This window comes from Notolepis coatsorum (genome assembly GCF_963971535.1).
Source record: "Notolepis coatsorum genome assembly, chromosome: 18".
Classification (NCBI taxonomy): domain Eukaryota; kingdom Metazoa; phylum Chordata; class Actinopteri; order Aulopiformes; family Paralepididae; genus Notolepis; species Notolepis coatsorum.
Window position 1 is genome coordinate 91,811,297 of NC_140182.1, and position 15,651 is coordinate 91,826,947.

General features: G+C 40.1%; 1 protein-coding gene across 1 annotated transcript in view; it reads right to left on the bottom strand.

Moving 5' to 3' along the window:
• Positions 1-677: 677 nt before the first annotated feature.
• Positions 678-15,651, bottom strand: part of cald1b (caldesmon 1b) — a gene marked incomplete at its 3' end in the record, with an annotated part of 39,171 nt that continues 24,197 nt past the window's right edge. Inside the window, exon 15 of the mRNA XM_084335280.1 lies at positions 678-692. Coding sequence (XP_084191406.1) covers positions 678-692 — 15 coding nt within the window. The remainder of the gene's footprint in view (positions 693-15,651) is intronic.

The following is a 15,651-nucleotide window of genomic DNA, read 5'->3' on the forward strand; positions in this document are numbered from 1 at the left end:
TATACGATCAGTCATTATCAAAGTAGGCAGGCATAAAGTCTCCTCTGGTTATTGGCAGGTTTTGCAACAAAATCTTCATTATTTTTCAAAAAGCTTACATGCCATCTACCAATTGCAGGAACAAATACCCTCTTGAATAATAGGCTACTCACAACTGAATATCACTCAAATAGTAAAATAGTAGACAAATAGTCAAATAGTAAACCATTAATGTGGTGTTTCCTGGGTGGAGGAGATAGGGTTCAATCTTGACACATGTCGGGGGGGGGGACTGACAGAACCCTGGCTGTTATGAGGCTCTACATACAGAGAGGCACCGTTTCATGATGTGTGATGTGTAGGACTGCCCACCTGTCTGCCAACCAGTGACTGACAGGCGGGCATGCGATGCATTGGTTTTCTAAGTGTTGGAACCATTTACCAGTGAAAACAGTTTTAACCAAGAGACGTGAAGAGAGATTACCACTAACATGTTTCATTTGGGCCATAGATGATAGCAGTCACTGAACACAATACAAGAACGCTATAGCTTATTGCCATTTTTAACTGCCAGTAGGCTCATAGATAAGTACACAGGAAAATATGAATTGTTAGATTGAGATTAGCATTTAGATTGACACATATATTAACAAATTAGGTTTATTCTGGATTAAAGTAATTAAAGTGCTGTAGCTAGATTAAAGTGCCCTTACCTGTGAACCAGACACACAGAGAGAGTTGGGGACCGAGAGACAGTCTTCAATTCCTTGGGATACACAATTCCAATAGGTTGAGGTTTGGGCATAAAGACTACATACAGTGGTCCAGCCCTTCCTGCTCATGTGACTCTACTAGCCTATAGCTGGGCAGCATGAAAGAGACTTGTCTATTGTTAGAGGGTTGGACAATAGAGCTCCATCATGAACACATGCACACGCACACACACATGCACACACACACACACACGCAAGCAAGCACCCGTTCATGCACACATACATTCTTTTGGTACATTATTTTCCAGTGAAAACAATGTCATACATCAATTCGCAGCTTTCATCAACCGGCCAGTTCTCAACACTATAATAGAGGCCTCACGTGGAATGTTTGTATAGTCCGTTTTCTTCCAGCATGGCTTCCTGTAACATAGCAGCCATTGTTTTGTACGTGGCAATGGAAATAATACTGGTTGCTATGTGTTGATAGACAGTGTGGTGTCCTATTACTTGATCTTGTTAACAAGTCACAGTAGGACAGGAACGTCATGCTTTTCCAGTGTTTTACGCACTCTGCCACTGCTCAGAAAATTAGGCATTTTCTTTTGAAGGTGGTTACCAGTGGTTACGGGCAGCCATATTGGAAGAAATAGAACAACACAAACATTCCGTGCAAGGCCTCTATTTCATCGATGGTTAAGTGGGGCGACAAAACATATTTATTTCACCAGTAATTGAAAATAAAGGTGTACAAAACACTTGGACACTTTATGTTCTTTTTCTTTTTTTATTGCTGAAGCAGGTACAAAGTAAAACTTGGAACACAAAGCAATCCATTGCAACATACATGTATCTGAACGACACACAATACCATTATAGGTGGTTTTAAGCACATATGGACCACTCAGACATCAATAAGGCATACTTCCTATTCAGGAGAAACACACAACTACAGTTTGTTAATAATTAGACGCCTTCATACAGTTGGGTTTACATTTCGCTTGTCTTATCAATCCACATACATGCAATGCAAATGTATTATTATTATTATTATAAAACACAAGATACTTGTGCCCTAATGATAAGGATAAGAGCTCAATGAAGAAACCCACTCCCATTGCCAAAAGAAAGTCTAACATGCCTATAAATACTTATACTATGGAATTGCACACTACAAATGTATTACGTGGCCCATAATGGCCCCCAAACAGCATTGCCAACTTCAACAGACAATAGCAAATTTGTAACTACAATGACATTTGTAAACAGGAGGTTGAAATACTACTTATTTGGCAGAGTTTTATTTGGTCAGGATATATAATTGTAAGATCTTGTATTTTTCAAGGTTAGGATGATTCAACATGTCAATGTCTGAATATATATGATAGTGAATACATGTATAACCATGGACTTTGTCTGTGTCTATATAATATATTATGATTGTCAAAATTGCCAGGTGTCAAAAAGGCAGCATCCAGCTTCAGTCCTGGCTTTATACACAGATACAATGAATGTACACTGTGGTAATATGTCTGCAGCCTTGGGCAGAGTGTCCTAGTCCTAGTCCCGGTTTCTGTCATATCTGGAGCTATTCAACCAAAATGAGTCAAGTACGTAGAAGCAAATCACCCCACATTCAGCTCGGTGGCAATACGTATACTGTAATAACAACAGATAAAAGGCTAGCTGTGACACGTCAACCAAATAGCCTGCAGAATAATCACATAAAAAACAGTGAATATCACAAAATGCTGTGATAGTGTGTAGAACTAACATACAGATGCATATCACTATGAGCTACATGACATAAAACATCAAATCCCCATTACAAGGGCAGCTAAGTGGCACAGTGGGCAAGGCGCTCGCCACTAACGCAGGAGATGCTGGGTTCGAGCCCAGCTCTCGGCGTTGCTTCCGGCTTGGCTGGTCGTTCATACTAACACAATTGGCAGTATTAGGGGGTGGGAAAGCCGGTGGGTGGGGATTGGACGTTGTGGACAGCGACTCCTACAGGTCGGTTGGTGCGCCTGTACAGCAGAATCAGGAAGTATCGGGGGCAGCGTGAGCCTCCCACGCATTACTCCTCGCCACTGAGAGATTGCGCTGTGCAGGTGAAAAGATGCGACGGCTGCCTCCTCGTGTACCGGAGGGGACACGTGATGCAAGGCTTCGTCCACATTGCAGCTGACCAGTGGGAGGCATGGTCTAACGACGTTCGAGACAGAGGAGGGAAGAATTGGATAATACGAAATTGGGATGGGAGAAAAATAGAAAATGGGGAGAAAAAGTAGATAAAAAAAAAATCCCCATTACACTACAAGCAGAGTAGACATATCTACAAATGTCACTGTGTGACATAAATCTGAATGAATGAGTGAATGAATGAATGAATGAATGACATAAAACCCTACTGAAATAGGTAGCATATGGTCAGAAGGCAGGATAAAATGAAAAAGATTACTAAATTCATTATGGTGTTCTGAATTTGCAATAATTTGTATCTTAAATTTGGAGGATCTTGTAGAATAGATTGCTATTCAAATGTTGTTGGACGGCAACTCCATTAGCTGTAAATAACTGTTTCAAAAGCGTCCCAATGGTATGCTACACATGCCATGCAAACCCTTTTCGAAGGTAGGTCTGCTCTTTGAATTTCTTTCTTCATCAAAAGAAATCAAGTCAAGTTCAATGGGATTACATGTTTATATTGTTGGGAAGAAATGGAAGAGCACATTTTAAATTATCACAGAATAGATTGATATTTAAAAAATATATAGATAGGGGAAAACAAAGTACATGTATAGCACACAGAATGCAGCGCTTCTACATCACTCCTCCCAGTCACAACGTCCTTCACTCAAACTGCTGGGGACTTCATTGGCCACATGCAGGGGAATGCACATAGTAGAGTCTTGTCTTTGGTCAGGTAGCACTTCCTATATCTCAATGGGTATCTCAGAGCTGCTGAGAGAGAGAGAGAGAGAGAGAGAGAGAGAGAGAGAGAGACATACACAAAGACAGAGATATAGAGAGAGAGAGACAACAATGGTCGACATATTAGTCAGTGTTGCTTTTAACAATATATAGACAATATCAAAGTTTATTGGGTGTTAATAGATATTAACGTCAGGGCTGTTAATCAAATCTTTTACATCCATACAACTATGTGTGTGTGTGCGTGTGCATGTGCATGTGTGTGCTATGCTGCCTCTGATGACACATGCCCAGGGCTCTTCATCATGACAGCCAATGGAATGATTGAAAGCTGTAACTTTGTCATTTGCCCTTTGCTTCATTCCTCAGGGTCTATTTCTGATGAAGAACTGCCGAGGTTACGGACGAGGAACAGCTATTCAGAGGTTGAAGCTGGACACCCAACAAACACTGTTCCATGACCAATTGTCCTGAGCTCTGGCTTGAGCAGCGGGCGCTCGGTGTCTGGAAAACCTTTGAGTGGATATTTAGGGAAGTCTGCTTAATGATGAACAAGAGGAGAAAACATTATCCACCATGTCACTTTGGTGAGAGAGGCAATGACCTTTGTCTTCATTATCATCAGTAATGCTACGACACGTAGCCGAAAAGCCTTTGGAGGTGCATTATAAGCCTTTACTATTAGCACTGAGTGAGTAAGCCCGCTGAGTGAGGCTACTTTGTTGCCTAAACAGTTGGTAATCCTATCTAGTGGACAGATGTAATGTGAAAAGGAAGCAGCTGCACTGTGGTATGTCTAACAGCTCGCCGACACGCCACGCACCACCGGCCAACCCAGGTGGCATGGGGTGAACCACGCAGCGCAAACACGTGACAGCCATCTCAGAGGTCCAGAAGCCTTCTTTATCCCGGGAGACAAGGTCATGGCAAGGTTTTTTTTATTTTCTATTTTCTTAAATATAGACCACAATGCCATGGGGCAGCTAGTGTGACACAAAGGGAGGTTGGGTGGGGAACAGCAGTTATGGATGCTGATCATATGGCCCTCCTTTGAGTCATGCCTGAGGGATACAAACTATTCCTGTCCTTACCTCAAACTCTTGTCCTTAACTCAAACTCTTCTCCTTACCTCAAACTCTTGTCCTTACCTCAAACTATTATTGTACTTACCTCAAACTCTTCTCCTTAGCTCAAACGACTCTTGTCCTTACCTCAAACTATTGTCCTTACCTCAAACTCTTGTCCTTACCTCAAACTATTATTGTCCTTACCTCAAACTCTTGTCCTCATCTCAAACTCTTCTCCTTAACTCAAACTCTTGTCCTCATCTCAAACTCTTCTCCTTAACTCAAACTCTTGTCCTCATCTCAAACTCTTCTCCTTAACTCAAACTCTTCTCCTTACCTCAAACTCTTGTGCTTACCTCAATTTCCTTCCGGTTTTTATTTATTTATTTAATTTTTTTTTTTTAAATATAGACCACAATGCCATCTATCTCAATGGCAGCTATCCTTACCTCAAATTATTCTTGTCCTTACCTCAAACTCTTGTCCTCACCTCAAACTCTTATCCTTACCTCAAACTATTCTTCTCCTTACCTCAAACTCTTGTCCTTACCTCAAACTCTTATCCTTACCTCAAACTATTCTTGTCCTTACCTCAAACTCTTGTCCTTACCTCAAACTCTTGTCCTTACCTCAAACTATTATTGTCCTTACTTCAAACTCTTGTCCTTACCTCAAACTCTTGTCCTTACCTCAAACTATTCTTCTCCTTACCTCAACTCTTTTCCTTACCTCAAACTATTATTGTCCTTACCTCAAACTCTTGTCCTTACCTCAAACTATTCTTCTCCTTACCTCAAATTCTTGTCCTTACCTCAAACTATTCTTCTCCTTACCTCAAACTATTCTTCTCCTTACCTCAAACGATTCTTCTCCTTACCTCAAACTCTTGTCCTTACCTCAAACTCTTGTCCTTACCTCAAACTATTCTTCTCCTTACCTCAAACTCTTGTCCTTACCTCAAACTACTCTTGTCCTTACCTCAAACTATTGTCCTTACCTCAAACTATTATTGTCCTTACCTCAAACTATCATTGTCCTTACCTCAAACGACTATTCTCCATACCTCAAACTATTGTCCTTACCTCAAACTATTCTCCTTACCTCTAACTCTTGTCCTTACCTCAAACTATTATTGTCCTTACCTCAAACTATTGTCCTTACCTCAAACTATTCTCCTCAATTCAATTAAATTATCTTTAATGACCACCTAGCCAGGCTGGTGGAATTTGGTTTCCTTACCTCTAACTCTTGTCCTTACCTCAAACTCTTCTCCTTACCTCAAACTCTTGTCCTTACCTCAAACTATTCTTGTCCTTACCTCAAACTATTCTTGTCCTTACCTCAAACTCTTGTCCTTACCTCAAACTCGTTTCCTTACCTCAAACTCGTTTCCTTACCTCAAACTTTTATTGTCCTTACCTCAAACGCTTCGCCTTACCTCAAACTATTATTGTCCTTACCTCAAACTCTTATCCTTACCTCAAACGACTCTTGTCCTTACCTCAATCTCGTTTCCTTACCTCAAACTCTTGTCCGTACCTCAAACTATTCTTCTCCTTACCTCAAATTCTTGTCCTTACCTCAAACTATTCTTCTCCTTACCTCAAACTCTTATCCTTACCTCAAACTATTCTTCTCCTTACCTCAAACGATTCTTCTCCTTACCTCAAACTCTTGTCCTTACCTCAAACTCTTGTCCTTACCTCAAACTATTCTTCTCCTTACCTCAAACTCTTGTCCTTACCTCAAACTACTCTTGTCCTTACCTCAAACTATTGTCCTTACCTCAAACTATTATTGTCCTTACCTCAAACTATCATTGTCCTTACCTCAAACGACTATTCTCCTTACCTCAAACTATTGTCCTTACCTCAAACTATTCTCCTTACCTCTAACTCTTGTCCTTACCTCAAACGATTCTTCTCCTTACCTCAAACTATTCTTCTCCTTACCTCAAACTCTTGTCCTTACCTCAAACTCTTGTCCTTACCTCAAACTATTCTTCTCCTTACCTCAAACTCTTGTCCTTACCTCAAACTACTCTTGTCCTTACCTCAAACTCTTGTCCTTACCTCAAACTATTATTGTCCTTACCTCAAACTATCATTGTCCTTACCTCAAACTACTATTCTCCTTACCTCAAACTATTGTCCTTACCTCAAACTATTGTCCTTACCTCAAACTCTGGTCCTTACCTCAAACTATTATTGTCCTTACCTCAAACTTTTGTCCTTACCTCAAACTATTCTTCTCCTTACCTCAAACTCTTGTCCTTACCTCAAACAATTCATCTCCTTACCTCAAACTATTCTTCTCCTTACCTCAAACTCTTGTCCTTACCTCAAACTATTCTTGTCCTTACCTCAAACTCTTGTCCTTACCTCAAACTCTTGTCCTTACCTCAAACTCGTTTCCTTACCTCAAACTTGTTTCCTTACCTCAAACTTTTATTGTCCTTACCTCAAACGCTTCGCCTTACCTCAAACTATTATTGTCCTTACCTCAAACTTTTATCCTTACCTCAAACTATTCTTCTCCTTACCTCAAACTCTTGTCCTTACCTCAAACTATTCTTCTCCTTACCTCAACTCTTTTCCTTACCTCAAACTATTATTGTCCTTACCTCAAACTCTTGTCCTTACCTCAAACTATTCTTCTCCTTACCTCAAATTCTTGTCCTTACCTCAAACTATTCTTCTCCTTACCTCAAACTATTCTTCTCCTTACCTCAAACGATTCTTCTCCTTACCTCAAACTCTTGTCCTTACCTCAAACTCTTGTCCTTACCTCAAACTATTCTTCTCCTTACCTCAAACTCTTGTCCTTACCTCAAACTACTCTTGTCCTTACCTCAAACTATTGTCCTTACCTCAAACTATTATTGTCCTTACCTCAAACTATCATTGTCCTTACCTCAAACGACTATTCTCCATACCTCAAACTATTGTCCTTACCTCAAACTATTCTCCTTACCTCTAAAGGCGCTCCCATAGTCCAGCAGACTGTACACAGAGCAGACTCCGCGGATGTCCGCGCGGCTCTTTGAGCTTTCATAGTCGAGCAGATCTCAGCGGACGTCCGCGGTCTATTTCCTACATTTCTCGCACCAGTTTTACTACATTTCCCACAATTCTGTCTGTTCTGCTGTACTGGCAGATCAGAAGGAACATTATCAGCGGGAGAGCGAGAGAGAGAGCGAGAGAGCGAGAGAGAGAGCGAGAGAGCGAGAGAGAGAGAGAGAGAGAGAGAGAGAGAGAGAGAGAGAGAGAGAGAGAGCGAGCTTCACGGGCTCATCTCTCTCCTCGCGCCACCAATCGCTCGCACGGCGTCACATTAAATGCAGTTCGATGTCAACCAAAACGCCGAGCAGCGTTTTGTGTGACACCAAGTCAGCGGCGCGGATGTCCGCGCCTCAGAAAATAGGAGCGTCGCACCTGTGGGTCTGCTGTCCGCTGAGATCAAAGCTCAAGAGTCCGCGCGGACGTCCGCGGAGTCTGCTCTGTGTACAGTCTGCTGGACTATGGGAGCGCCTTAACTCTTGTCCTTACCTCAAACTATTATTGTCCTTACCTCAAACTATTGTCCTTACCTCAAACTATTCTCCTCAATTCAATTAAATTATCTTTAATGACCACCTAGCCAGGCTGGTGGAATTTGGTTTCCTTACCTCTAACTCTTGTCCTTACCTCAAACTCTTCTCCTTACCTCAAACTCTTGTCCTTACCTCAAACTATTCTTGTCCTTACCTCAAACTATTCTTGTCCTTACCTCAAACTCTTGTCCTTACCTCAAACTCGTTTCCTTACCTCAAACTCGTTTCCTTACCTCAAACTTTTATTGTCCTTACCTCAAACGCTTCGCCTTACCTCAAACTATTATTGTCCTTACCTCAAACTCTTATCCTTACCTCAAACGACTCGTCCTTACCTCAATCTCGTTTCCTTACCTCAAACTCTTGTCCTTACCTCAAACTATTCTTCTCCTTACCTCAAATTCTTGTCCTTACCTCAAACTATTCTTCTCCTTACCTCAAACTCTTATCCTTACCTCAAACTATTCTTCTCCTTACCTCAAACGATTCTTCTCCTTACCTCAAACTCTTGTCCTTACCTCAAACTCTTGTCCTTACCTCAAACTATTCTTCTCCTTACCTCAAACTACTCTTGTCCTTACCTCAAACTATTGTCCTTACCTCAAACTATTATTGTCCTTACCTCAAACTATCATTGTCCTTACCTCAAACGACTATTCTCCTTACCTCAAACTATTGTCCTTACCTCAAACTATTCTCCTTACCTCTAACTCTTGTCCTTACCTCAAACGATTCTTCTCCTTACCTCAAACTATTCTTCTCCTTACCTCAAACTCTTGTCCTTACCTCAAACTCTTGTCCTTACCTCAAACTATTCTTCTCCTTACCTCAAACTCTTGTCCTTACCTCAAACTACTCTTGTCCTTACCTCAAACTCTTGTCCTTACCTCAAACTATTATTGTCCTTACCTCAAACTATCATTGTCCTTACCTCAAACTACTATTCTCCTTACCTCAAACTATTGTCCTTACCTCAAACTATTCTCCTTACCTCAAACTCTTGTCCTTACCTCAAACTATTATTGTCCTTACCTCAAACTTTTGTCCTTACCTCAAACTATTCTTCTCCTTACCTCAAACTCTTGTCCTTACCTCAAACAATTCATCTCCTTACCTCAAACTATTCTTCTCCTTACCTCAAACTCTTGTCCTTACCTCAAACTATTCTTGTCCTTACCTCAAACTCTTGTCCTTACCTCAAACTCTTGTCCTTACCTCAAACTCGTTTCCTTACCTCAAACTTGTTTCCTTACCTCAAACTTTTATTGTCCTTACCTCAAACGCTTCGCCTTACCTCAAACTATTATTGTCCTTACCTCAAACTTTTATCCTTACCTCAAACTATTCTTCTCCTTACCTCAAACTCTTGTCCTTACCTCAAACTCTTATCCTTACCTCAAACGACTCTTGTCCTTACCTCAAACTCGTTTCCTTACCTCAAACTCTTGTCCTTACCTCAAACTATTCTTCTCCTTACCTCAAATTCTTGTCCTTACCTCAAACTATTCTTCTCCTTACCTCAAACTCTTATCCTTACCTCAAACTATTCTTCTCCTTACCTCAAACGATTCTTGTCCTTACCTCAAACTCTTGTCCTTACCTCAAACTCTTGTCCTTACCTCAAACTATTCTTCTCCTTACCTCAAACTCTTGTCCTTACCTCAAACTACTCTTGTCCTTACCTCAAACTATTGTCCTTACCTCAAACTATTATTGTCCTTACCTCAAACTATCATTGTCCTTACCTCAAACGACTATTCTCCTTACCTCAAAGTATTGTCCTTACCTCAAACTATTCTCCTTACCTCTAACTCTTGTCCTTACCTCAAACGATTCTTCTCCTTACCTCAAACGATTCTTCTCCTTACCTCAAACTCTTGTCCTTACCTCAAACTCTTGTCCTTACCTCAAACTATTCTTCTCCTTACCTCAAACTCTTGTCCTTACCTCAAACGACTATTCTCCTTACCTCAAACTATTGTCCTTACCTCAAACTATTCTCCTTACCTCTAACTCTTGTCCTTACCTCAAACGATTCTTCTCCTTACCTCAAACGATTCTTCTCCTTACCTCAAACTCTTGTCCTTACCTCAAACTCTTGTCCTTACCTCAAACTATTCTTCTCCTTACCTCAAACTCTTGTCCTTACCTCAAACTACTCTTGTCCTTACCTCAAACTCTTGTCCTTACCTCAAACTATTATTGTCCTTACCTCAAACTATCATTGTCCTTACCTCAAACTACTATTCTCCTTACCTCAAACTATTGTCCTTACCTCAAACTATTGTCCTTACCTCAAACTCTTGTCCTTACCTCAAACTATTATTGTCCTTACCTCAAACTTTTGTCCTTACCTCAAACTATTCTTCTCCTTACCTCAAACTCTTGTCCTTACCTCAAACTATTCTTCTCCTTACCTCAAACTATTCTTCTCCTTACCTCAAACTCTTGTCCTTACCTCAAACTACTCTTGTCCTTACCTCAAACTCTTCTCCTTACCTCAAACTTTTGTCCTTACCTCAAACTATTCTCCTTACCTCTAACTCTTGTCCTTACCTCAAACTATTATTGTCCTTACCTCAAACTATTGTCCTTACCTCAAACTATTCTCCTCAATTAAATTCAATTATCTTTAATGACCACCTAGCCAGGCTGGTGGAATTAGGTTTCCTTACCTCTAACTCTTGTCCTTACCTCAAACTCTTCTCCTTACCTCAAACTCTTGTCCTTACCTCAAACTATTCTTTACCTCAAACTCTTGTCCTTACCTCAAACTCGTTTCCTTACCTCAAACTCGTTTCCTTACCTCAAACGCTTCGCCTTACCTCAAACTATTATTGTCCTTACCTCAAACTTTTATCCTTACCTCAAACTAATTCTTCTCCTTACCTCAAACTCTTGTCCTTACCTCAAACTCTTATCCTTACCTCAAACGACTCTTGTCCTTACCTCAAACTCGTTTCCTTATCTCAAACTCTTGTCCTTACCTCAAACTCTTGTCCTTACCTCAAATTATTCTTGTCCTTACCTCAAACTATTCTTGTCCTTACCTCAAACTCTTGTCCTTACCTCAAACTCTTGTCCTTACCTCAAACTATTATTGTCCTTACTTCAAACTCTTGTCCTTACCTCAAACTCTTGTCCTTACCTCAAACTATTCTTCTCCTTACCTCGACTCTTGTCCTTACCTCAAACTATTATTGTCCTTACCTCAAACTCTTGTCCTTACCTCAAACTATTCTTCTCCTTACCTCAAATGATTGTCCTTACCTCAAACTATTCTTCTCCTTACCTCAAACTCTTCTCCTTACCTCAAACTATTCTTCTCCTTACCTCAAACGATTCTTCTCCTTACCTCAAACTCTTGTCCTTACCTCAAACTCTTGTCCTTACCTAAAACTATTCTTCTCCTTATCTCAAACTCTTGTCCTTACCTCAAACTACTCTTGTCCTTACCTCAAACTATTGTCCTTACCTCAAACTATTATTGTCCTTACCTCAAACTATCATTGTCCTTGCCTCAAACGACTATTCTCCTTACCTCAAACTATTGTCCTTACCTCAAACTATTCTCCTTACCTCTAACTCTTGTCCTTACCTCAAACGACTATTCCCCTTACCTCAAACTATTCTCCTTACCTCTAACTCTTGTCCTTACCTCAAACTATTGTCCTTACCTCAAACTATTATTGTCCTTACCTCAAACTATTATTGTCCTTACCTCAAACTATTCTCCTTACCTCAAACTCTTGTCCTTACCTCAAACTATTCTTCTCCTTACCTCAAACTCTTGTCCTTACCTCAAACTATTCTTCTCCTTACCTCAAACTATTCTTCTCCTTACCTCAAACTCTTGTCCTTACCTCAAACTATTCTTCTCCTTACCTCAAACTATTCTCCTTACCTCAAACTCTTGTCCTTACCTCAAACTATTATTGTCCTTACCTCAAACTCTTGTCCTTACCTCAAACTCTTGTCCTTACCTCAAACTCTTGTCCTTACCTCAAACGCTTGTCCTTACGTCAAACTATTATTGTCCTTACCTCAAACTCTTGTCCTTACCTCAAACTATTATTGTCCTTACCTCAAACTATTCTTCCCCTTACCTCAAACTCTTGTCCTTACCTCAAACTATTCTTCTCCTTACCTCAAACTCTTGTCCTTACCTCAAACTATTCTTCTCCTTACCTCAAACTCTTGTCCTTACCTCAAACTACTCTTGTCCTTACCTCAAACTCTTCTCCTTACCTCAAACTATTGTCCTTACCTCAAACAACTCTTGTCCTTACCTCTAACTCTTGTCCTTACCTCAAACTATTATTGTCCTTACCTCAAACTATTGTCCTTACCTCAAACTATTCTCCTTACCTCTAACTCTTGTCCTTAGCTCAAACTCTTCTCCTTACCTCAAACTCTTGTCCTTACCTCAAACTCGTTTCCTTACCTCAAACGCTTCGCCTTACCTCAAATTATTCTTCTCCTTACCTCAAACTCTTGTCCTTACCTCAAACTATTCTTCTCCTTACCTCAAACTCTTGTCCTTACCTCAAACTCTTGTCCTTACCTCAAACTATTCTTCTCCTTACTTCAAACTCTTCTCCTTACCTCAAACTATTCTTCTCCTTACCTCAAACTATTCTTGTCCTTACCTCAAACTCTTGTCCTTACCTCAAACAATTCGCCTTACCTCAAATTATTCTTGTCCTTACCTCAAACTATTCTTCTCCTTACCTCAAACTCTTGTCCTTACCTCAAACTATTCTTCTCCTTACCTCAAACTCTTGTCCTTACCTCAAACTAGTCTTCTCCTTACCTCAAACTATTCTTCTCCTTACCTCAAACTCTTGTCCTTACCTCAAACTATTCTTCTCCTTACCTCAAACTCTTGTCCTTACCTCAAACTCTTGTCCTTACCTCAAACTATTCTTCTCCTTACCTCAAACTCTTGTCCTTACCTCAAACTACTCTTGTCCTTACCTCAAACTATTCTCCTTACCTCTAACTCTTGTCCTTACCTCAAACTATTATTGTCCTTACCTCAAACTATTGTCCTTACCTCAAACTATTCTCCTCAATTCAATTAAATTATCTTTAATGACCACCCAGCCAGGCTGGTGGAATTTGGTTTCCTTACCTCTAACTCTTGTCCTTACCTCAAACTCTTCTCCTTACCTCAAACTCTTGTCCTTACCTCAAACTTGTTTCCTTACCTCAAACTTGTTTCCTTACCTCAAACGCTTCGCCTTACCTCAAATTATTCTTGTCCTTACCTCAAACTATTATTTTCCTTACCTCAAACTATTCTTGTCCTTACCTCAAACTCTTGTCCTTACCTCAAACGCTTCGCCTTACCTCAAATTATTCTTGTCCTTACCTCAAATTATTCTTGTCCTTACCTCAAACTATTCTTCTCCTTACCTCAAACTCTTGTCCTTACCTCAAACTCTTATCCTTACCTCAAACTCGTTTCCTTACCTCAAACTCTTGTCCATACCTCAAACTCTTGTCCTTACCTCAAATTATTCTTGTCCTTACCTCAAACTATTCTTGTCCTTACCTCAAACTCTTGTCCTTACCTCAAACTATTATTGTCCTTACTTCAAACTTTTGTCCTTACCTCAAACTCTTGTCCTTACCTCAAACGACTCTTGTCCTTACCTCAAACTCGTTTCCTTACCTCAAACTCTTGTCCTTACCTCAAACTCTTGTCTTTACCTCAAATTATTCTTGTCCTTACCTCAAACTATTCTTGTCCTTACCTCAAACTCTTGTCCTTACCTCAAACTATTATTGTCCTTACTTCAAACTCTTGTCCTTACCTCAAACTCTTGTCCTTACCTCAAACTCTTGTCCTTACCTCAAACTATTCTTCTCCTTACCTCAAACTCTTGTCCATACCTCAAACTATTATTGTCCTTACCTCAAACTCTTGTCTTTACCTCAAACTATTCTTCAACCTTACCTCAAATTCTTGTCCTTACCTCAAACTACTCTTGTCCTTACCTCAAACTCTTGTCCTTACCTCAAACTATTGTCCTTACCTCAAACTATTATTGTCCTTACCTCAAACTATCATTGTCCTTACCTCAAACGACTATTCTCCTTACCTCAAACTATTGTCCTTACCTCAAACTATTCTCCTTACCTCTAACTCTTGTCCTTACCTCAAACTACTATTCTCCTTACCTCAAACTATTCTCCTCACATCTAACTCTTGTCCTTACCTCAAACTATTGTCCTTACCTCAAACTATTATTGTCCTTACCTCAAACTCTTGTCCTTACCTCAAACTATTCTTCTCCTTACCTCAAACTCTTGACCTCACCTCAAACTATTCTTCTCCTTACCTCAAACTATTCTTCTCTTTACCTCAAACTCTTGTCCTTACCTCAAACTCTTCTCCTTACCTCAAACTATTTTCCTTACCTCAAACTATTATTGTCCTTACCTCAAACTATTCTCCTTACCTCAAACTCTTGTCCTTACCTCAAACTCTTGTCCTTACGTCAAACTATTATTGTCCTTACCTCAAACTCTTGTCCTTACCTCAAACTATTATTGTCCTTACCTCAAACTATTCTTATCCTTACCTCAAACTCTTGTCCTTACCTCAAACTATTCTTCTCCTTACCTCAAACTCTTGTCCTTACCTCAAACTATTCTCCTTACCTCAAACTATTCTCCTTACCTCAAACTACTCTTGTCCTTACCTCAAACTCTTCTCCTTACCTCAAACTATTGTCCTTACCTCAAACGACTCTTGTCCTTACCTCAAACTATTCTCCTTACCTCTAACTCTTGTCCTTACCTCAAACTATTATTGTCCTTACCTCAAACTATTGTCCTTACCTCAAACTATTCTCCTTACCTCTAACTCTTGTCCTTACCTCAAACTTTCTCCTTACCTCAAATTATTGTCCTTACCTCAAACTCTTCTCCTTACCTCAAACTCTTGTCCTTACCTCAAACTCGTTTCCTTACCTCACACTCGTTTCCTTACATCAAACGCTTCACCTTACCTCAAATTATTCTTGTCCTTACCTCAAACTATTATTTTCCTTACCTCAAACTATTCTTTTCCTTACCTCAAACTATTGTCCTTACCTCAAACGCTTCGCCTTACCTCAAATTATTATTGTCCTTACCTCAAACTATTATTGTCCTTACCTCAAACTCTTATCCTTACCTCAAACTATTCTTCTCCTTACCTCAAACTCTTGTCCTTACCTCAAACCCTTATCCTTACCTCAAACTCTTGTCCTTACCTCAAACGACTCTTGTCCTTACCTCAAACTCGTTTCCTTACCTCAAACTCTTGTCCTTACCTCAAACTCTTGTCCTTACCTCAAATTATTCTTGTCCTTAC